The sequence below is a fragment of the Mustelus asterias genome, chromosome 11, assembly GCF_964213995.1.
Source record: "Mustelus asterias chromosome 11, sMusAst1.hap1.1, whole genome shotgun sequence".
In the NCBI taxonomy this organism is placed as follows: Eukaryota; Metazoa; Chordata; class Chondrichthyes; order Carcharhiniformes; family Triakidae; genus Mustelus; species Mustelus asterias.
The window spans coordinates 35,631,536-35,654,595 of NC_135811.1; the positions used below are offsets into that span (position 1 = coordinate 35,631,536).

At 42.9% G+C, this 23,060-nt stretch overlaps 1 protein-coding gene across 4 annotated transcripts in view; it reads left to right on the plus strand.

Annotated features, from left to right (window-relative positions):
* dock1 (dedicator of cytokinesis 1) overlaps positions 1-7,035 on the plus strand; it is a 617,564-nt gene extending 610,529 nt beyond the window's left edge. For all 4 annotated transcript variants that reach the window (XM_078223434.1, XM_078223435.1, XM_078223436.1 and 1 more), the window contains 2 exons: positions 4,821-4,966; positions 6,531-7,035. In XM_078223434.1, coding sequence (XP_078079560.1) covers positions 4,821-4,966; positions 6,531-6,626 — 242 coding nt within the window. In that variant the 3' untranslated portion in view covers positions 6,627-7,035. The remainder of the gene's footprint in view (positions 1-4,820; positions 4,967-6,530) is intronic.
* Positions 7,036-23,060: the final 16,025 nt, after the last annotated feature.

The following is a 23,060-nucleotide window of genomic DNA, read 5'->3' on the forward strand; positions in this document are numbered from 1 at the left end:
GTGAAATTCCCCTAGTTGCCACATTCCGGCACCTGTTCGAGTCAATTTCAGACTGTGGGAGGAAACTGGAGCACCCAGAGGAAACCCATGCAGACACGGGGGAGAACGTGCAAACTCCACACAGACAGTGACCCAAGCCGGAAATCGAACCCAGGTCCCTGGCGCTGTGAGGCAGCAGTGCTAACCACTGTGCCACCGTGCCGTCCCATCGTGACAAGGGGAAAAATCTATTTCCGCCATTGGGTGTGTAAGTGATGTAGAAGGCAAAAGAAGAAAGGGAGCAATACGGAGCATTTATTTTTAAATAGGGTACTATTGGGAATTGGAATGTCTTACCTGGAAAAGTAGTGGAAACCAAATCTATAATTACCCACATTTTTCTGTCAATGGCAATGTTGATTTATTGAATCTTAGTTTTATTGTAAACTCTTCCTCTTTGGCGACCAGTCACTGATGAGTATGATTGTCCAACTAAGAAACTCCGTGTCACTGGCCATGTGTTCTATGGGTCCTTGCGTGGCTGATGAGCCCAAGCCACATCTCTGACTGCACAATTGGCAGTTGTGTCTGAGAGGTGGAATTGGTCCTTGGACTCGAGATCTCTGGTTTTCCTTTCTGAGGCTCCTTTCCAGACCTCATCTTGCAGTCGGATATTCTCGAAGAGTTGTGTCCCTTTGATCAAGAGGTTCCTCTAAGTAGGTTTCTTCTGAGCAAGGGTTTCCAGGCATTTCTTGAGGTGAGCTTTCAGAGTGTCTTTGAAGCATTTCCTATGTCTTCCTCTTGTTTGGGTGCCTACCTTGAGCTGGGGCGAAGAAGATTTGCTTTAGCAGTCAGGACTTGAGCATTCTAAGCATGTGGCTGGCCTAGCAGAGTTAGTTTCAGATTACCATGGCCTCAATGCTGGTGCTTTTGACTCCTTCAAGGATGCTGATGTTAGTGTGCCTGTCCTCCCAGCTGATGTGGAGAATCCATCTCAGACAGCACTGGTGGTATCTCTCCAGGGCCTTCAGGTGGCATCTGTAGGTGGTCCAAGTTTATGAGCATATAGAAGAATTAGGAGGATGACTGTCTTGTACAGGAGGACCTTAGTATCAGTACAGATGTCGCAGTGGTCAAAGACTCTCATCCTTAGGTGTTGAGGTTGAGACTCAGACAATTCTTCAGTATGCTTCCACAAAGGCATCAAGCGTGGCTTGGTGTTTCTCTTTCAAGAGAGCAGAGATAGCGTTGTCATCTGCATTCTCAAGTTCTACGAGCGATGTCAGTGTTGTTTCGTCCTTGGATTTCAATCGGTTGAGGTTGAAAAGATTTCCGAGCATCCTGTAAATGATGTCCCCTCCACTGGGAAGCTTGTTCATGTCAAGGCGAAGGATAGTCGTAATGAAGATGGAGAAGAGGGGTTGGGTGATGACACATCCCTGCTTGACTCCAGTAATATTTCTGTCATGTTTCCTCCACGGACATCTTGTTGTGGAGGAGTCAGAGGATGTTGATGAATTTATTTTTCTTAATTTGTTCAGGGGACGTGGACATTGCTGGGCCACCAGCATTTATTGCCCATTCCTTAAACTGAGCGATCTGCTAGGCCATTTTCGAGAAAATCAATCTCATTGCTGTGGATCTGGAGTCACATGTAGGCCAGACCAGGTCAGACTGGCAGATTTCCTTCCTTAACAGACATTAGTGAACCAGATGTGGTTTTATGACAGTTAGCAACAGTTTCATGGTTATCACCAGACATTTAATTCCGGATTTTTATTGAATTCAAATTTCATCAAGTACCATGGTGGGATTCGAACCCGGATCCCCAAAGCATTATCTTGGGTCTCTGGATTACTAATCCAGTGACGATACCACTACACCACTGCCTCTCCACCTCCGGACAGCCAGCCTTTGACAGAGTCTTCCAAAGCACTTCTCAATTAACTGAGTCAAACATCTTGGTCAAATCAATGAAGGCCATGTAGAGTGGTTGATGTTGTTCCTGGTATTTCTTTTGAAGTTGTCAAGCAGTGAAAATCATAACCTTGTTTCACAGTTTGGTCAGAAGCCACGCTGCTTTCCAGAAGGATTTCTTCAGAGACTGGAAGAAGGTGGCTAATGAGGATTCAGGCGATGATCTTCCCAGCGATGGAGAGTAGAGAGGTTCCTCAGTACTTTCCACAGTCTGTTTTGTCTTTCTTGAAGATGGTGGTGATGGCAGCGTCCCTGAACCTGGCAGGGATTTCAGATTTTCAGGAATAGCTGATAGAGATTCCATGCATCCTGAACTGATCCTCATGTTTTCCTCTCCAGAAGAAGTTGTAACCACCCCCTTCTTCCTTCAGCTGTTCTTCGGGTCTCTTGCAGGGCAGGGATATCAGTGTTGAAGTGCCTGAATTCACAGGCAAGAAGGGCAATTGTCCGTTCCGGCTGATTGTTCTGCTTGTTATCCATGAGGGTCCACGAAGGTGAAAATCCAAGGATAGTTATTGGGAATTATCCCACTTATGAATAGCACTGACCTGGAAATTAGAGGGTTTTTGATGGTGACCATTACTCACTGAATCTGACCACGTACGCAGATTAACACACACATCCTGAAGTTGCGAACTGTCTTTCACTATTATGCCACAGGCTGCGCAGTGAACCACCACCAGTGAAATAAGCTGATCTGACAAGAATGTCCTATTTTCAATTCCTGTGTCACTGTAAGAAACCTCATAAAAAGTTAAGTCCTGTTCAGTGAAGTGGAACTGTTTATAATCTGGGTAATAACTACTGCCGAACAACCAATCTGGCCCTGAAAAATATGTAAAATTAATAAAACGTGATTTACTTATTAATTTCCTGCTTCACTGCCTGTGAATATTCTTTAATGTAATTGACTGCTTGAATAACATGATGACATCACTGTAGCTTAACTCTGGGAGCCCTGCCGAAAAATGCTACAATCAAATTCACAACAAGAAAATGAAAGTTCTGTCAACACAGATTGTTACTTCTGTCAGTGAGACTTCTTTTGAGCTCAGCAGTGTACACCCTTCCTTCACCACTAGACACAAAATCCAGATCGGGGTGGGGGGGCAGAATTTTGCACCCCCGATTTCAGCAGGTGGAAAAACCGGAGTGGCAGAGAATCCAAAGGGAATCTCAAAATGTCGCTTACACTGGCGGGATTTCCTGTTGAGATCGTTAACGTCATTTCGCAGAGTTTACAACAGGTCCTGACAAACAGGAACCCAGCGAACAGTCCCTGTCGCGAGTGCACAGATAAGTACAGGCCTTAGGGGGAGATGGTCATGCCTGAGCAGTACCTTGGCACTGCCAGGGATCTTCCATGAGTTGGTCAGTGGGGGGAGGGGGTCATGTGTCCATGGGGTAGCAGTACAGTGTCGTTAGGGGGCTGTCCTGTGTCCATTGGGTGTCGTGGGTTCCCGTGTCCGTGGGGTGTAGGGCTCCATGTCCATTGGGGGAGGGGGGGGTAGTTCTTTTTTATCGTCTAATTTTTTTTGGATCGGTGCACGACCGACCTCTCTGGAGCCAGGGTTGCTGAATGAGCCTGCCCTGCCAGCATGACACTGTGGGATCCGCCCTTTTCCTTTATTTTTTCGAAGTGTTTGAAAATGCAGTGGGAAACCTGGCAAGGCGGCTGCCCTCCGCTTTTCCTGCCAGCGAAAAATTACGCCCATGGTGTATGAATTCTGTACATAGAGCAGCACAGTGAAGCTCAAGACTGAAACACATTACGTAAGATTGTGGCTACTAGCTAGTGTTGCAACAATAATTATATTGTTTAGTAATTTCTTTAATTAGCACTCTCTGTAATCAATTTTGCCATGCAAGATTAATTTGTAATAGGATCATCAAAACAAGTGGGAATAAGCCTATAATTTCAAATATTTTGTTCATTTGATTTGTTCAGTTAAACATGTATGTTTGTATGTATTGAAAACTTGATAAATGACAAAAAAATTGAAGGCAGCACTGTCTTTTATACCTGGGCAGAAACAGCTGTGCATTATCTTACTCAAAAATATAACAAAGCCTCTGATCAAATAATGTGTCTATGTTAGTGAGAGAGAGAAATAGCAAGGCCATTGTGTTTGTGTGTGTACAAAATAGAAATAATTGGAAGAAATGTAGAAAAACATCTTTCCTTTGCAATTCCAGATACAAGATGAGCAAAACTGATATATATAAGATAACATATATTCATCAAAAATAAACAAAATATCTAGCCTATGCTGAAAAGAGCAATTCCAGCTACATATGATAACATCTCTGAATGTATGGGAGTAAATTCTGCATCATTTAGAGTTCAATATAGAAGGAATAAGTCAAAAATGAACCAGATTTTGGCACTCTGAAATGTTCCTGAGATTTTATTATTATTTAGATTCAAATTAGTCACATACGGTTAAGCTATTAAAATTATTTGGTATAGCTAGAAGTGTTATTTGATATAATTATGTAACTTGCCACACTTACATGTTGCTGGCCAAACTTGAGTAGAATTTCTACTGCTACAGTTCATAAATTACTCTTGGAGCATATGGTGCTTATTGTAAAAAAAAAAATTTGACTCTTGTTGATTTTCCTCCATAAGATCATTTTCACAGGATACTGTAAGCCGTTTGCAAATGTGTTATATTCCTGAATATTCTTATAATTTATGTACTTGCCATTTTACACACTATTTTGTTAGGCTAGTTCGTGTCTCTCAGAAAGTAATCAAATAAATTGCATTTTACAATATATTTTTGTATCCAGGAGAAAACGCTACAGTCCAAATAGATCATGATTAAAATTCCAAAATAACCTCAATCTATTCTTTCTAGATGTGGATCTTAATGGCGCAGATAATCCTGAGCAGACTGGAATACCACCTCCACTTCCTGTTAAAGGCAACAGTGGTGATTACGGAACACTGACTGAAAGTCAAGAATTCGCCACTTCTATCACACCATCCCTACATCAACCCAGGGTAACGACGATCTAAAGTTAACAAGCAATACTTCTCTGTTCTTTTCATAATCATTTTTTTAAACTAACCCCCCCCCCCCCCAGCCTCTCCCCAATCAACGCCGGCATCTTCCCCCCCACCCCCTCCCCCCCACACACACACACACCCCCCACGATCAACAGCAGCATCCCCTTCCCCGCCAACGCTAACACACAATCCCACCAACCAACAGTCATCGCCGGCATCTCCTCCACCACCACCACCACCACTAATAGTCATGGCTGGGTGAACCTGTTCTAAAGTCACGTCGACGAGGTTTGAAAATACGGCGAGGGGAGAATATATTGGGGGGGGGGGGGGGGTTAATATTCAAATATATTAAAATACATTCAAATGAGATTTTTCCCCTTTGTGAGTGTGAACCTCACTATGTCACCAGTGGGGGGGGGGGGGGGCAGAGAAAATCGCAGAGCGCGATCTCTCTATTTCCCAGTTCTCTCCAGATTTTAAGTCTGTGTCACCATTCTCTCAGATGGCGAACATGGGCTAAAAATCACCTCCTTACTATTCTGATAAATGTTCAATTTAGTTTTTCCAGCAACCACTTTATCAAATTACTGGAATAAAACTGTGTAAAGTTACAAGTTATTTGTTGATAAGTTGATATAAACAACCTTTATCAATATAGCAAAACCAGTCTTAGATTAATCTCTTTAAATTTATTGAACTTACTTTTGAACCACTAACATCTAACAATAATAGAAACTTAACCAAACTTCAAAACTTTCTCAATAAAATTGATTCTACATTTCGATAAATATATTGCCCACAATTTGCTGTTGTAGAACAGAGGGGGGGGGGGGGTCAATTAACTGCCAAATCAGGTACAAAAAATAGAGAAATAAAGGTTGGATTCAGAGAGAAGAAAGTGGCTGAAAGAAGAAAAATAAAGAATTATAACAATTTCAATTTTTATATTTTTAAAATGAACAATTAAAATGTGATGGAATAAGAGTTCATGCTTGTAATCGTACACTTTCAGAGCCAGAGTATATTCAATATTTATCACAGTGCTAAAAGGGTACTTTAGAGTGAAATAGACAAAACTTAACTTACTCTGACATTTAATTCATATCTACTGTATAAATATAGCACTATCACACCATTCTCTGCCTTTCAGTGGTGAGACAGAAAGCGAGATGCTATTTTTGCAAAATTCACAGTGCAACTTTGACACCAACGTTTGGATTTCCATGTTTAACTGCACATCTGCCCCTCATCTGAAGTTGCAGTATCATTGCACATAAGTCCAGTTCTCACTGTAATTTTCAAAGTAATTTCTGAGTTAGATGTGTTCTGCATAATAGAAAAAATGATGACGTTTAACAGTTTAAAAAAGTTATAGCAAATAGCAAAATCAATGCTGTGCTTTATCCTGGTGTACTTGTAGCTTTGTCATAAGTTGATAGCATTAAATATATTTAAGGCCATCCAATGCTCAATATTCAATTTAAGCCAAGGTCACTGTTAAAGATTCTGTAAATGAGAAATGAACAGCTCACCAAAGTGATTTTCTTTCCAACAGCTCCCACCACCTCTACCAAGCAAGACGCCTCCTCCTCCTCCTCCAAAGACAACTCGGAAGCAAACATCAGTAGACTCTGGGATTGTACAGTACTGACACTGTACCCAATACCAATTCCAGTCTACACAAAAGACAGAAAATGCAGCCTGTCCATTCTTTTGCCTTTCAAACTGAAGGGACATAAAAAAAAATCCACCTCATTTAGGTCTACACCGTCAAATAAGGAGACAAAAAATATGTACTTTAGCCAACAGATTCTGCTGCTGAGTTTTAAATATTAACTAATACATATAATATGCACATAAAATGTTAAATAGCTGAAATGTTATATTTGAAACTTCTTTTGTGCTGTAAGATTGGAAATGTTGCTAAGTGGATCAAAATTCCTGGCATTTGATTAGGAGACTGATATAATGGTCTGGATTTTGTGTAGTAAGAAGTTTAACAACACCAGGTTAAAGTCCAACAGGTTTATTTGGTAGCAAAAGCCACACAAGCTTTCGAGGCTCTGAGCCCCTTCTTCAGGTGAGTGGGAATTCTGTTCACAAACAGAACTTATAAAGACACAGACTCAATTTACATGAATAATGGTTGGAATGCGAATACTTACAACTAATCCAGTCTTTAAGAAACAAAACAATGGGAGTGGAGAGAGCATCAAGACAGGCTAAAAAGATGTGTATTGTCTCCAGACAAGACAGCCAGTGAAACTCTGCAGGTCCACGCAACTGTGGGAGTTACAAATAGTGTGACATAAACCCAATATCCCGGTTGAGGCCGTCCTTGTGTGTGCGGAACTTGGCTATCAGTTTCTGCTCAGCGACTCTGCGCTGTCGTGTGTCGCGAAGGCCGCCTTGGAGAACGCTTACCCGAATATCAGAGGCCGAATGCCCGTGACCGCTGAAGTGCTCCCCAACAGGAAGAGAACAGTCTTGCCTGGTGATTGTCGAGCGGTGTTCATTCATCCGTTGTCGCAGCGTCTGCATAGTTTCCCCATGGTACATTGGGGATGTACCAATGTACCATGGGGAAACTATGCAGACGCTGCGACAACGGATGAATGAACACCACTCGACAATCACCAGGCAAGACTGTTCTCTTCCTGTTGGGGAGCACTTCAGCGGTCACGTGCATTCGGCCTCTGATATTCGGGTAAGCGTTCTCCAAGGCGGCCTTCGCGACACACGACAGCGCAGAGTCGCTGAGCAGAAACTGATAGCCAAGTTCCGCACACACAAGGACGGTCTCAACCGGGATATTGGGTTTATGTCACACTATTTGTAACTCCCACAGTTGCGTGGACCTGCCGAGTTTCACTGGCTGTCTTGTCTGGAGACAATACACATCTTTGTAGCCTGTCTTGATGCTCTCTCCACTCCCATTGTTTTGTTTCTTAAAGACTGGATTAGTTGTAAGTATTCGCATTCCAACCATTATTCATGAAAATTGAGTCTGTGTCTTTATAAGTTCTGTTTGTGAACAGAATTCCCACTCACCTGAAGAAGGGGCTCAAAGCCTCGAAAGCTTGTGTGGCTTTTGCTACCAAATAAACCTGTTGGACTTTAACCTGGTGTTGTTAAACTTCTTACTGTGTTTACCCCAGTCCAACGCCGGCATCTCCACATCTGGATTTTGTGGTCAGCAACGAAGTGATGTTGCTCATTACTAACTTGAAGGGAGATGTCTACAAAGATCTAACAATCTCAGTGGCATGAATTTCATCTTTCCTGACATTAGTTTGAATTTGACAGCAAATAAAGAGTCTCTCCAGGTGTCCAACAACAGTGATAACATCAAACAGGGTGGGATGTGGAAGCCTTTCACCTCATATGATGGTTTGTGCCATGATGGTCAGCTAAGCATGGCCTGTGACTCAGAAGCCTCAAGGTGTACAATCCCCTGGCCTGTTTTCTCTAGCCCTCTTCTCAGCCAACTTTCATTTCTGCTCTTCCAATGCCCTTCCAGTCTGCATCCAGAAATCCTGGCCATCAGTGACTGTCTACCAGTTATCAGTATCAGTATCTGCCATCTTCATATCTCACTTACAGGTGCCCTTGTAGCAGAGGTGTGAATGCCTAGAAGTCATGACCCAGTAGCCAGTTCACTGTACAGAAGGACTTTGCCTATCATACGTTGTCCAGGTCTCACCACTGTGGAACAATGCACTGAGGACACAAGCTTGGTAGATTTCCAGTTTGATGTTTTCAGTCAGGTTGCTGTTGTTCCACACTTTTACTCAGCTTAACATAACAGCTGTAGCTTTTGTAGTGTGTGTGTTGATTTCCGTATCAAGTGACAGATTGCTAGTGATTGTGGAGCCTAGATATGTGAAGCTATCAACCTCACTGCCATATTGTCAATGCTGATAGATGGTGGTTTGGCAACATCCCATCCATAACATTTGTCCTCCTGATGCTGATGGTCAAGCCAAACTCATCATGGCTTGAAAAAGCCTGTCCATTTGCCACAAATGAACTCACTCAAAAAAGCAGGGCAAACAGCTAGTTACACTGAAGAATTTTCACAGCAACTAGCCAGGAAGCACTGATTATCCTACATGTATTTTAATTCCTCAGAGTAAAGTAAACATTTGGGACATCTAAAGCTGAAATATTGTAAACATCAAAATACATCATTATATTAAAATTTAGGAATTTTGATCAGAATGGAACAAAAATGATTTTGCACAAATAGAAAATCAGTTATCCAGGGCGAGAGAGGTTCTTCAAACAACTAAGGTACACCTCATTAGCAAAGTATAACATTTTAGAGGGTTTTAACAGTGTTATTACAGTGTAAAGGGGGAATTCCTCATTTCCAACTGATTACAGTCTGCAGGGACTTCAGCAGTGCACCCTATAAAGAAGCGTAGAATCACTGAAAGCAACTTCTGGATTTCCACGTTTAACTTCACATGCAGATATTCCAGAGGTTGTTGTCAGCTTCACAGGAGTAATGACAACAAACACTAATACTTTCACCATCATTACCACTGCAGAATCCGGGCCAATGACTCTTGCGTTAGAATATATTACTTTTCTTGGTTTTCAATTTAAATAGTTATTCAACAATTGATTCATTCTCAGATATGAAATTTTGCTTACTTTTCAAATAAGACGGGTAAAGTAATAGTCTTTGATGAAACAAATTACTGCTTTGTCCATGGAGTGTAATCATTATGTACAGAAGTATGTATATATATATGAAGCTGAAAATTTTAAAACTCATTTTATGGTGTCAACATTTATTACAATTGCTTAGTATAATTCTGCAAATGGATTTATTCCTAATAAGAGCTTTTAGATTTCGAAGCTTATTGACTGTAAACTATTGGTCATATTTTGCTAAAAGATCTTGTTTTTGTTTTATTTAATAGGGTCAAAATGGGAAATGGAATATGCCAACTAACTTTTTACAGTTCTTTTGTTATGATTTTATGATTTCTAAAATGTAATTTTTAGCATTTTCTGTAATCATGATATGAGTGAAACTAGATTAATCAATTCACTACTGACTCCCAAAATAAAAACAAAAGTGTTGAAAGTTTTAGTGGCTGAAATTTTCATTGTCAGTGAATTAGATTTGTTTTGTCTGCTTTATCCCTCAGTTCTGAATAATAAGTGTCACCCTTGGTCTATCTTTAAACTTGCAGATGTGAAAAGTTGGTGCTATTTGAAAATCCAGGTGTAAGATGTTTCCAATTTTGGTTTTATTGTTCAGAGTGAGTACATGAAAGCTCAGGTTTTGAATTAATTAAGTACTTGAGTAGAGATTTGTTTTCCAAGTTCATAGATTCATGGATAAGGACAAGAGTGGCCCTCGGGTGAGGGTGCTTAATTGGGTGAGGGCCAATTACATCTAAATTAAGACAGAAACTGGGGAATGTGGATTGGAAGAAGCCATTGGAGAGCAAACCCATGTCTAGCACGTGGGAGGCTTTTAAAGACCAGTTGATTGAAGTGCAGGACAAGCATGTCCCTGCAAAAATGAAGGATAGAAATGGCAGGATTCGGGAACCATGGATGACAAGAGAAATTGTAAGTTTAGTCAAAAGGGAAAAGGAAGCATACAATAGGTCTAGGTATCTAAAAACTGACAAAGCCCTTGAGGAGTACAGTGAAAGTAGAAAGGAACTTAAACGTGGCATTAGGAGGGCTAAAAGGGGCCATGAAATGTCTTTAGAAAACAGGGTCAAGGAGAATCCCAAGGCTTTTTATGCATATATTAGGAGCAAGAGGATAGCAAGAGAAAGAGTAGGCCCACTCGAGGACAATGGAGGGAAATTATGCGTGGAACCACAGGAAGTGGGTAAAATCCTTAATGAGTACTTTATTGGTATTCACCAAGGAGAAGAATATGACAAATGTTGAGGTTGGGGATAGGTGTGTGAACACTATAGAGAATGTCAATATATCAAAGAAGGAAGTGCTGAGTATCCTAAGTTGCATTAAAGTAGACAAGTCCCCAGGGCCAGATGGGATCTATCCCAGGTTACTGCGGGAGGCAAGGGGAGAAATAGCTGGGGCCTTAACAGATATCTTCACATCCTCTTTGACCACAGGCAAGATTCCAGAGTACTGGAGAATAGCCCTTGTTTAAGAAAAGAAGCAGAGATAATCCATCAAATTATAGGCCGATGAGCCTGACGTTAGTGGTAGGAAAGCTTTTGGAGAATTTACTGAGGGACAGGATATATGCGCACGTGGAGGAAAGTGGACTAGTTGGTGACAAACCATGCTATTGGTTTTGGACGGGGAAGGTCATGTCTCACCAACTTGATTGAGTTTTTTGAAGAGGTGACGAAAATTGATGAGGGAAGGGCTGTGGATATAATTTATATGGACTTTAGTAAGGTGTTTTAACAAGGTACCACATGGCAGACTGGTACAAAAACTAAAATCACTTCAGATTCAGGGTGAGCTGGCTAGATAGATATAGAACTGGCTTAGTTTAAAAGGCAGAGAGCAGTGGTGGAAGGGTGTTTTTCAGAACGGCGATCAGTAGCTAGTGATGTTCCGCAAGGGTCAGTGCTGGGACCTCTGTAGTATATATAAATGATCTGGAGAAAAATGTGGCTGGTCTGATTAGTAAGTTTGCGGATGACACAAAGATTGGCGGAGTTGCTGATAGTGCCAAGGATTGTCAGAAAATACAACAGAATATAAATAGATTGGACACAGAAAACCTTGGGCACAGAAATGGCAGATGGAGTTTAATCCGGACAAATGTGAGATGATGCATTTTGGAGGATCAAATTTAGGTGTGAATTATACTGTAAATAGCAGAACCCTTAGAAACATTAACGGAGGGATCTGGGTGTGCAGATCCACAATTCCCTAAAAGTAGCAACACAGGTGGCCAAGGTGATTAGGAAGGCATATGGCATGCTTGCCTTCATTAGCCAGGCCATTGAGTACAGGAGTTGGGAAATCATGTTGCAGCTATATAAAACCTTGGTTAGGCTGCATTTGGAGTATTACATGCAGCTCTGGTCATCATACTATCAGAAGGATGTGGAAACTTTGGAGAGAGTGCAAAGAAGGTTCACCAGAATGTTGCTATGAGGAGAGGTTGAATAAACTAGGATTGTTTTCACTGGAAAGACAGAGGCTGAGGGAAGACGTGATAGAGGTTTACAAAATTGAGAGGCATAGACAGGGTGGATAGACAGAGGTTTTTTCCAAGGGTGGAAGTGTCAATTACAAGGGGGCACAGATTCAAGTTGAGAGGGGGAAAGTTTAAGAGAGATGTGCAGGGGAAGGTTTGCATGCAGAGAGTGGCGGGTGCCTGGGACACATTGCCAGAGGATGTGGTGGAAGCAGGCACATTAACAACATTTAAGAGGCATCTGGATGGGTACATGAATAGGGAAGAAATAGAGGGATATGGGCCAAGTAAGGGCAAAAGGTTTTTTTTTAGTTAGAGCATCATGGTTGGCTTGGAGGACCTGTTCCTGTGCTATATTTTTCTTTATTCTTTGTCCTTTTCTTTTTTATATATATGCAAGCTATAACTAACATCACCTTAGTTAGAAGAGACAAAACAGCAATTATAGAGAATGTTTAGTGCAGACAGATAGGCATAATGCGAAAACCTCCCAAATTATCTAGACGATAGCACATGTGCGTATCTTGATCAGCTGCTCCATTAGAGGTCAATAAGTTATACAAATTGGCAAATTAGCATCCCAAGAGTGAGTCAGTTTTCTTGACAGATTTGAAGAAGTTATTGGATTGGTTTTTCCAACTCAGCAGTAAAAAAGCCTTTTGGGTCTTGGTGGAAGAGAAAGCCAAGAAAGCCCAAAGCTCAGTAGAGACAAACTGATGCAGTAATTTAGTAAGCAGGTTTCTGAGGTAGGTATGAGCTAGGAATATCTCTTAAAGATACATTGAAGACTCCTCTTTGAGCTCAATCGACAATCCACCTCGTAAATCGTTTTCAGAGTTGATTTTTTTTTTGCTCGTGTTTCTGCTCAAACTCATTCGCATATGTAAAGTTTTCCATAAACTAATGCAATTGGACAGCACTTTGGAAGGTAATTGTTTTTCTTCCTTGTATTAAAACAATTCCCTGATTCATTTAAGAATGGCAACCTGGTGTAGTTCTGCTAATACAACTGAAAATGGATAGATCACAAAACATAAGCATTTTTAATCAGTGTCCAGTCCGCCACGTGATTTTAAACCAAAAAGATTGCTGGAAATACTCAGCAGGCCTGGCAGCATCTGATGAAAAGATGCAATCTGAAACACTGGCTGGAATTTTACCGCCCACCCACCATGGGAATCGGAGCGGGCGAGGAGCGGAGCATGGGAAGGTCTGTCGACCTCGGGCGGGATTTTACAATTTCACAATCTAACACAATTCTCCCTCGTTAGTTCTGATGACAAGCCAAATAGACTTGAAACGTTAAGTCTATTTTTTTCTCCTTATAGAGGCTGCCAGACCTACGGGGTTTTTCCAACATCCTTTGTTGTTCTTTCAGATTCCAGCATCTGCAATATTTTGCTTATTTTAATTTTAAGAGCCTCTTTGAAGGTCTGCACATTGGCAGCATTAGTGATTAATATGGTGATTAAGTCAATCTGAGGGCATGCCCAGTTTTGTGGGCAGGACCAGCTTCCAGCATGATACTTTTTTTAAATCAATGCAATGATTTCGGAAACTCAAATTGCGAGGGATGTAATTTGCAGTTTAGATCCCTTGACCTTTTGTGCTGATTTGCCAATGGCAGGTGAATTGCACTAAGAGCAGCACAATCCAGCATCAATTCCATGCCATAGTGTAAAGCCTACATTTTCTAGTTGTCTAAAAGTTAATATCTGTTTCTTCATAGAATCTACGACAGCCCTTAGGCCCAAATTGGTCCATGCCGACCAAAATGCCCATCTAAGCTAACCCCATTTGCCTGCATTTGGCCCATATCCCTCTAAACCTTTCCTATCCATATATTTGTTCAAATGCCTTTTAAATGTCAATGTCCCTGCCTCAACCACTTCCTCCAGCAGCTCATTCCACATATGTACCACAATCTGTGTAAAAATGTTGCTCCTCAGGTTCCCATTAATTCTTTCCCCTCATAACTTAAACCAATGCCTTCTAGTTCTCAATTCTCCAATCCTGGGAAAAAGACTGAGTGCGTTCACCCTATTCATGCCTGTCATGATCTTATACACCTCTTTAAGATCACCCCTCAGTCTCCTACGTTCCAAAGAAAAAAGTCCTAGCCTGTCCAATCTCTCCCTACAATTCAGTCCCTTGAGTCCTGGCAACATCCTTGTAAATCTCTTATGCATTCTCCCCAGTTTAATAACATCTTTCCTATAGAAATGTGACCAGAACTGAACACAATACTCCAGGTATGGCCTCACCAATGTCCTGTACAACTGCAACATAACTTAGCAACTTCTATACTCAATGCCCTGACTGATGAGGGCCAGCATGCCAAAAGCCGCCTTCACTGCCCTATCTACCTGTGACTCCACCTTTAGAGAACGTGCACCTGAACTCCAAGGTCCCTCTGATACACGATACTCCCTAAGGTCCCACCATTCACCGTGAAAGTCCTACCTTGATTTGAGTTTCCAAATTGCAACACCTCGCGCTTATCTGTATTGAATTCCATTTGCCATTTCTCAATTCCCCAGCTGATCAAGATCTTGCTGCAATTTTTGATAACCTTCCTCACTGTCCACAATACCACCTATTTAGTGCCATCTGCAAACTTACTGATAATGCCTTGTACCTTCTCATCCAAATCGTTGATATCGATTTTTAAAAAAGCAATGTTTTTTACCAGCCCAGCACTGACCCCTGAGGCACACCACTAGTCACAGGCCTCCAGTCTGACAAGCATCCTTCCACCATTACCCTCTGCTTCCTACCATCAAGCCAATTGTATATCTAATTTGCCAGCTCCCCCTGGATTCCATGTGATCTAACCTTTCAGAGCTGCCTACCATGTGGAACTTTATCAAAGGCCTTACTGAAGAAGATATAGACTATGTCTACTGCCTTGCCCTCATCAACCTTCCTGGTTACTTCATCAAAGAACTTTAACAAATTTGTGAGGCATGATCTCCCATGCACAAACCCATGCTGACTATTCCTAATCAAACTGTGTCTTTCCAAATGCTTGTATATCTTATCCCTCAGAATCTTTTTCCTTTATTAGACTTAAAGAATGCCTTTGGATTCACCTTGATCCTCTCAGCCAAAGCTACCTCATGCCCCCTTTTTGCTCTCCTAATTTCCTCCTTGAGTATACTTTTGCATCCCCTATATACCTCCAGAGAATCCCTTGCTTGTACCTGAGCCATGCCTCCTTTTTCCTGACCAAAACCTCAATATGTTTTATCATCCAGAGTTCCCTACTCCAGCCAGCCTTGCCCTTCACCCTGACAGAAACATATAGACCCTGAATTCTAGCTATTTCACTTTTAAAGGCCTCCCCCACTTGCCAGAGGTCCCTTTGCCTTCAAACAAGCTACTCCAATCAACCCTTGCAAGCTCCTGTCTAATTCCATCAAAATCCACCTTGCCCCAATTTAGAACTTGCACCTGTGGACCAGTTTTGTCCCTTTCCACAACTACTTTAAAAATTAATCGAACTATGGCTACTGGTTCTATAGTGGCCCCCCACGTTCACCTCAGTCACTTGCCCTGCTCTATTTCCCAAGAGTACGTCAAGTTTTGCCCTTTCCCGAGTAGGACCCGCCACATACTGCCTGAAGAAACTTTCCTGAACACACTTATATTCCACCCCATCTAAGTCCTTTACACTATGGCAGTCCCAGTCTATGTTAGGAAAATTAAAATCCCCTACTATGACAATCCTATTACTCCTGCAAGTCTCCCCAATCTCCCTGCATATTTGTTCTCATTCCCGTTGACTATTTGGGGGCCTATAGTACAACCCCAATAAGGTCACCATCCTCTTCTTATTTCTTAGTTCCACCCACAAAGCTTCACTGGATGATCCCTCGGTTATTTCATCTCTGACTACTAGCTTCCCTTAATCAAAAATACAACTGTCCCTCCTCTCTTTCCTCCACCTCCGTCATGCCTAAAGCACCTGTACCCTGGAACATTAAGCTGCCAGTCTTGTCCCTCTCTTAGCCATGTTTCAGTTATGGCTATAATATTCCAGTCCCACATACCTATCCATGCCCTGAGTTCATCAGCCTTACCTGTCAGGCCTCTTGCATTGAAATAGATGCAATTTAATCCAACAGGTTTTCCATGCTCCCTGTGTGCTCCTGCCTATCATGTCTATTCAGCTTGTTGTTGCTGAATACTGAATCTCCTTTCAGCCCCTCATTTGCTTCCCTGCTGCTGAGGATCCCACCTCCCTGCCAATCTAGTTTAAACCCTCCCTTGTAGCACTAGCAAATACAAGTATGTAGTTGTTAGTTCACAGGGAAAAAGTAGCCATGTGGGTGATAATATTCAATTGGTCAAGTTCGCTGGCTGAGATAAAGAGCAGAGTTCTCCTTTCTGGGAACATAGTGTTTCCCGCTGCAGAGGCTGGCAGGAAAACACGCCATAATCCAACATAATTAATTATGCAACCAGTTGTTTTGCGCAGTGGGGCAGGCCTGATGGCACACTGTGTGCTGTCCTATCTGAGTACCATATTGAACTGGTGCCCAACATCACTAACACATGATTGAAGGAAGAAGGTGGACTTCCTGAAAATGAAGATGGATCTCGGGGAACATTGTGAGGCCGGAAGATGGACCCCTGAGAAAGAAGACATTTTTTATTAATGGCACAAGTAGGCTTACATTAACACCACAATGAAGTTACTGTGAAAAATCCCCTAGTCGCCACACTCCAGCACCTATACGGGTACACTGAGAGAGAATTTAGCATAGCCAATGCATCTAACCAGTATGGCTTTTGGACCGTGGGAGGAAACCAGAGCACCCGGAGGAAACCCACGCAGACATGGGGAGCACGTGCAAACTCCACACAGACAGTGACCCAAGCCGGGAATAAAACCCAGGTCCCTGACGCTGCGAGGCAGCAGTGCTAAACACTGCCATCGTGCCACCACTATCTCCAGGAACATTCTAAGGCTGGAAAATTAACTCCCTCCAAGGCACCTGAAGTGGGGTAATAAGATTAGTAAGATTTTCAAACATTAGACATTAAGGCACTGACAGAACTACCAGCATTAAGTTAAAAGATTCTTAAAACACAGACTTATAAGCTAATAAAAAGGCAGTTTACACACATATGAAATGCAGTAAGAGATTTAAACAAGTGATTGAGATTTAAAGCATATATGGTAATATCTTTGAATGTATCAATGTATTTTTAAGAATTATTGTACGCTTTAGTCAAGGTAAATCCTGCAAAGCATCATGGTAAAGTCCATTGGGTCAAATCATATCCCGAGAGAATTCTATAGCCTTGAGAGAGTTTAAATTATTACCTAGTGGTAGAAACAATGAGAACACTTAATCAGACTTCATGAATAGAGTCTATTCACTGTCCAAATAGCATAGATGTATGCCCAGACGTGGAGTCAGATGTGCATCTGATTTGGCAATGATCTTTAAGAGAACCCATGGAAACATACACTTTAACCTTTGCAGCCAGCGTCTGGGGCAACCAGCAATGGGGAAATTAGTTTGAGTCAAGAGAGGAAGGATCATCTGTTTTTAATTAACTAATGAAATACTATGATGCCAGAGGGAGAGATGTGATTGGATAGAGTATATGGCAGGTATACTGCTGAATGATGTATAATGAAGATGATTGATTCAAAGCTAACGTAAGAAAAATCTATAATTGACCTGTATTGAACTGTATACATTAGAACTTGGTTCGATCTGTCTTAGAGCAGCCGCGACCCTTTGTCTGATTTCTCCCAACAGCTGCTGGTCTAAATAAAGCTACATCTTTGGTTCAGAAACACTGGCTTCGTGAGTCTTGTATTGTCTGAGTTTTCCTGACAGTACTGGTCACCTCGGGTACCCCACCAACAGCACCGAATTTGGAAGGTCTGTCTGTACATGCTCCCCCACCCACTGCTGTGGTATTCCAGGGTCCAAGGTTATCAATGGCCTCCAACCTGAACACCAGTGGTAGCCCCTGGGATTGTTCAGGTGAGAGTCCTGACACCACACCACGTTGTTCCAGAATTGTTTTGAACCGGCGTATTTTCCTGCTAACACCGCAGAAAATCGAGCAAGTGGTCAGGCCTTCGACTGCATCCTGTTGGTGGGATGCAGCTGAGTTTCATGCCAGCCTCCAGAGGATTTCCCAATCTGCCATGATGGGACCAGTGGCAGATCCCGTTGTATACTCTCGCCAGCATAAAACCGGTTTTTGGATCTCCCACCAAATTCTTCCTGCCAGCCTGCCATTAAACCGGCCAGCAGGAGCTTGGGAGAATTCTGCCCAAAGAGACAGATTAAGGTTGACAAAGTTTAAGTTCCACTAGATATATAAAACAGCTCCTGATTGAAAGAGACAAGCTCAAGAGATACACATAAGTTAAGTGAGGCATAAAACTGAGTAAAAGGTTTCAGTTTTAAAGGGAATTTAATGCTGTGGCAGCACTAAGGGAATTTTATGGAGGCCACCAGCTGGAGAGCCAGCGAGAGACCCACATTGCCTCCTCCTGGGAAGGCTTGCTGGTATTACCTGACAAACAGGCACGAGAGAGTTCACTGGCTGGCCTTCCACAGGATCAGGACCCTGGGAGTGAGAGATCCCACCCACTGAGGGCTGGTGGCCAATCAGAGGCCAGCAGCTCTTTTACTGAGCAGCGCCACAGGAGGCAGTGGCTGCTGCAGGAATGACACCCAGCTGACACCCAAATCTTCAGTGTATCCCTGGACTCAGGTGAGTGATGAGGGGGATTTCACAGCATGGAGTCATGAAGAAGGGGTGTAGGGGTGTCAGCAGCTGAGTCAGAGGACTGGTTCTTGGCGGGGTGCCAATCAGGCACTGGGTGTCTTGCAACGAGGGTCCCCCACCCCACCCCCGTTCCCTTGGGAGACAACAAACAACCAGCACAGGTTTGTTTGGTTGATTGAATACCAGCGGCAGCAGGATGATGCACACAGTTAGGCATTGCCCACTTAAGGACCTCAACTGGCAGCAGGACAGGAAGACCATCCATAGGCTTAATTGGAGTGGAGGTGGAAACACGGAAGGGTTCCCAACAACCACCATCCCATTCAAATAAATGCCCTTCCTGCCTCCAAACCTACCACAGAGGAGAGCATAAAATACTGCCCTTTGTCTTCAATAGAACAGATTTGGTAGAGACTAGATAAGAAGTGCTGGGAGGGTTACAAGGACAGAATATGATTATGCAACATGGATGATGTGGATCATTGTGGATCCACAAGGTGTTTGGGGGTATGGAATACCAGGAACTTCAGAGCTGTGCAGCAAATAGAACAAAGATAATTTTATGGTTCACATAATTCAGATGATGTTCACCCCAACAGATTGAAGGACAGTCAGAGTTTGAAATTGAAGCAAGCGATGGTAAGTGAATGACCACCCACAGGGAGACAGAAAGCAAAAAGAATTGAAGTCAGAGGGGATCCCTTAACTTTTGCACTTGTCTAAAAGATATATGGTTCTTTATACACAGAATATGAAGGATAGTGGCTCAGGAAAGCTGGTCAGGAGCAGTGCCATGGAACAAAAAGCTATCTGAGGAAATAAGGGAAGGGTGACTGAACTGGAGGGCAGGAAAGTAATTCGTGTAGGGCCGTATATAATAATACAGAAACGTAGCTATTTCTGACGATAACCCAATGTTTGGTATGTTGCCTATGGTGCAAGGGTACCCCGCCTAAAGTAATAGATGCAGACTCTTGGAAAGGGGAAGTGAGCAGCTAGAGGTCATGGTTCACATTGGAACTAACAACTAGGAAAGAGCACAGTTCAAGGTCATCCAAAGTCAGATCCAAGAGAGAGGATTTAAAATTAATATGCAAGGCCTACGGAATAGTAATTTCAAGATTATTACTTACGCCACACATTGCACCATGATGGGCATTGCCCCTGGTGATGTGTTATTTTGCTAATGTGAAATTGGGGTCCTTTAAAGCTACCAAATGGCATCACTTCTTTGTTAGTGCCCCTTAAATCTAACCTCCGTTCTGATTATTTAAGGCAGAGGGCAGAATTCTATGCTTTCCTCTGGTATTTTTCAGCATCTAGTTTTAAATGGAAAGTTTTACTTGAATGTTTCAGGGTGTATGTCAACATTAAAGGCGGAATTTAACAAGTGACTTGGGTCCCAATGGTGGAACTGGAAATGGAAGTGAGTGCAGCTTCCACTTGCATTTTGGGAGCTGGTGCACACAATACAAATTAAAATGTGAAGGGCCAGCAGCAGGCATGTGAGATACATGCAGTTATGTAGCAGGGCGGGTATTCATTGGTGTATTCAGCCATCAGATGACAGTGCAGGTAAGGGCAAGCTATAAAAGAGCCTCCTGGACAAATAGGAAGGCGCTGCATCGTAGCCACAACTTTCCTGTTGTTTTGAAATCCAGACTTACCTTGATAAGTATAGTCCCTGGGGGGGGAGACAGACATGATTGCCAGCTCTATCAGGCTCTGCCCTGCCAGTGTGACAGTGTGGGAAATGTCTCTGGCATTCTTTTACTAAGTCCTGGAAAGCATAGAGAGAAAAGCCCGCTGGCAAGCCGCACACTAGTTTCCTTATGGAAAATCTCGGCCATATGTATGCTGGTGACACTCATCTCTAACTCACCACAATCTTTCTCGACCCTGTCCTGCACTTGCTGCTCATTCACTATTCAGTATTGTATGAATAGGAGTTTATTCTTATTGGTAAGATCAAAGGGGTTGTTTTCCCAAGCATTAGCCATGTTCGCAAACTTGGCATCCTATTTGATCCTGAACTGAGCTTTGAAACCTATATCCGCTCTCATCACCAAGACTTTCTACTTCCAACTCCATAACATCACCTATCTCCATCCTTGCCACAGCTGATCTGCTTCTGAAACTGTCATCCATGCCTTTGTTATCTCTGGACTGAACTATTCCGATGCTCTCCTTGCTGACTTTCTATCTGCATTCCCAAAACCTGATCTCCTGCAAAACTCTGCTATAATACCCTAACTTGTATCACGTCACATTCAGCAATGACCTCAATGGTCACAAATCGACATTTCGTCCTGCTCTGGCAACAAATCAATTTGAAACTTCTCATCCCTGTTTTCAAACCTCATCATCGCCTCACTCCTCCTATCTCGAAAACCTCCTGCAATCCTCAAAGATCTCTGTGCTCCTTCAATTCTGATATCTTGCACCTCCTCAGTTTTCTTTTCTTTGCCATTGATGGGTGTGCCTTCAACTTACTCAGCTCTAACTCTGGAATTCTCTCTATAAATCTCTCTGTCTCACCCAACTTAAGATACTTCTTAAGGCAGACCTGTTGACCATGTCTTTAGTCATCTCTTCTTATAACATCGTGGTTCAATGTCAAAATTTTCTTTGAAAATGAAGCTGTTTACACTTTTAGTATGTTAAAGGCGATGTATAAAGGCGGCACGGTAGCACAGTGGTTAGCACTGCTGCTTCACAGCTCTAGGGTCCCGGGTTCGATTTCCGGCTCGGGTCACTGTCTGTGTGGAGTTTGCACATTCTCCTCGTGTCTGCGTGCGTTTCCTCCGGGTGCTCCGGTTTCCTCCCACAGTCCAAAGATGTGTGGGTTAGGTTGATTGGCCAGGCTAAAAAAATTGCCCCTTAGAGTCCTGGGATGCTAGGTTAGAGGGATTAGCGGATAAAATATGTGGGGGTAGGGCCTGGGTGGGATTGTGGTCGGTGCAGACTCGATGGGCCGAATGGCCTCCTTCTGCACTGTAGGATTTCTATGATAAATGCAAGTTCTTGTTCATCTTCCTGCTTTTCGGATCCTCCACACGGCTGTTGCTGTCCCACAATGGATGAAAAAGGAACATTATCACTGCTCCCACCCCTTCCCTATCACCACCACTGCCCCACCCCATTGCCCACTGCGCAATAGGTTTGCAGTAGCTACCTGCGCCACTTCAGCCTGCCTCCACCTGGCTTTTTACTTCCTCCCAGTATTGCCATTTCCTCTCTCTATATATAGATACATAGATATTCTTCAATCTCAATGCCAAAATATTCCATTCCATTCAATTAAATGCAAATATATTCAAATGTTTGCATAGACTTTATATACATGGAACATTATTACTCAAAATTTAACATTTTATTTAACTCCCACTCGGTCTGTAACCCTGTCTACCTGTTTCCTATCCCTGGCCTCTGATTCTGCTATATTTGCTCCATCTCCTGCTGAGCCTATAACACAGCCCCACCTCATAGAATCATAGAATCCCTACAGTGCAGAAGGAGGCCATTCGGTCTATCGTGTCTGCACTGACAACAATCCCACCCAGGCCCCACCATCCCTGTAACACCACACATTCACCCCATTAATTCCCCTGACACTAAGGGGCAATTTATCTTGGCCAATCAACCTAACCTGCACACCTTTGGATTGTGGGAGGAATTAGAGGGATTAGTGGGTAAAATATGTAGGGATATGGGGATAGAGCCTGGGTGGGATTGTGGTCGGTGCAGACTCGATGGGCCGAATGGCCTCTTTCTGTACTGTAGGGTTTCTATGATTTCTATGAAACTGGAGCACCCGGAGGAAACCCACGCTGACATAGGGAGAACCTGCAAATTCCACACAGACAGTGACCCGAGGTCAGAATTGAACCCGGATCCCTGGCGTTGTGAGGCAGCAGTGCTAACCACTGGACCACCGTGCGGCCTCAGTTCTAAGCCCTGCCCCAATATCCTCTCCCTATCCATATTCTAGCCACACTCTACTTATCCCTTCTGACTTGGAGTTTTGTAGCCTCGGATACTTGTGTGTCTGGGGGAAATAAACTAAATTGGAAGTCAGGAATACCCCAACGATTTTTGTGCTACTAAACCATTGGAAGGGAGGCCTCGTGGCATGCCTGCCTCTGCTGGGTTCGAGCG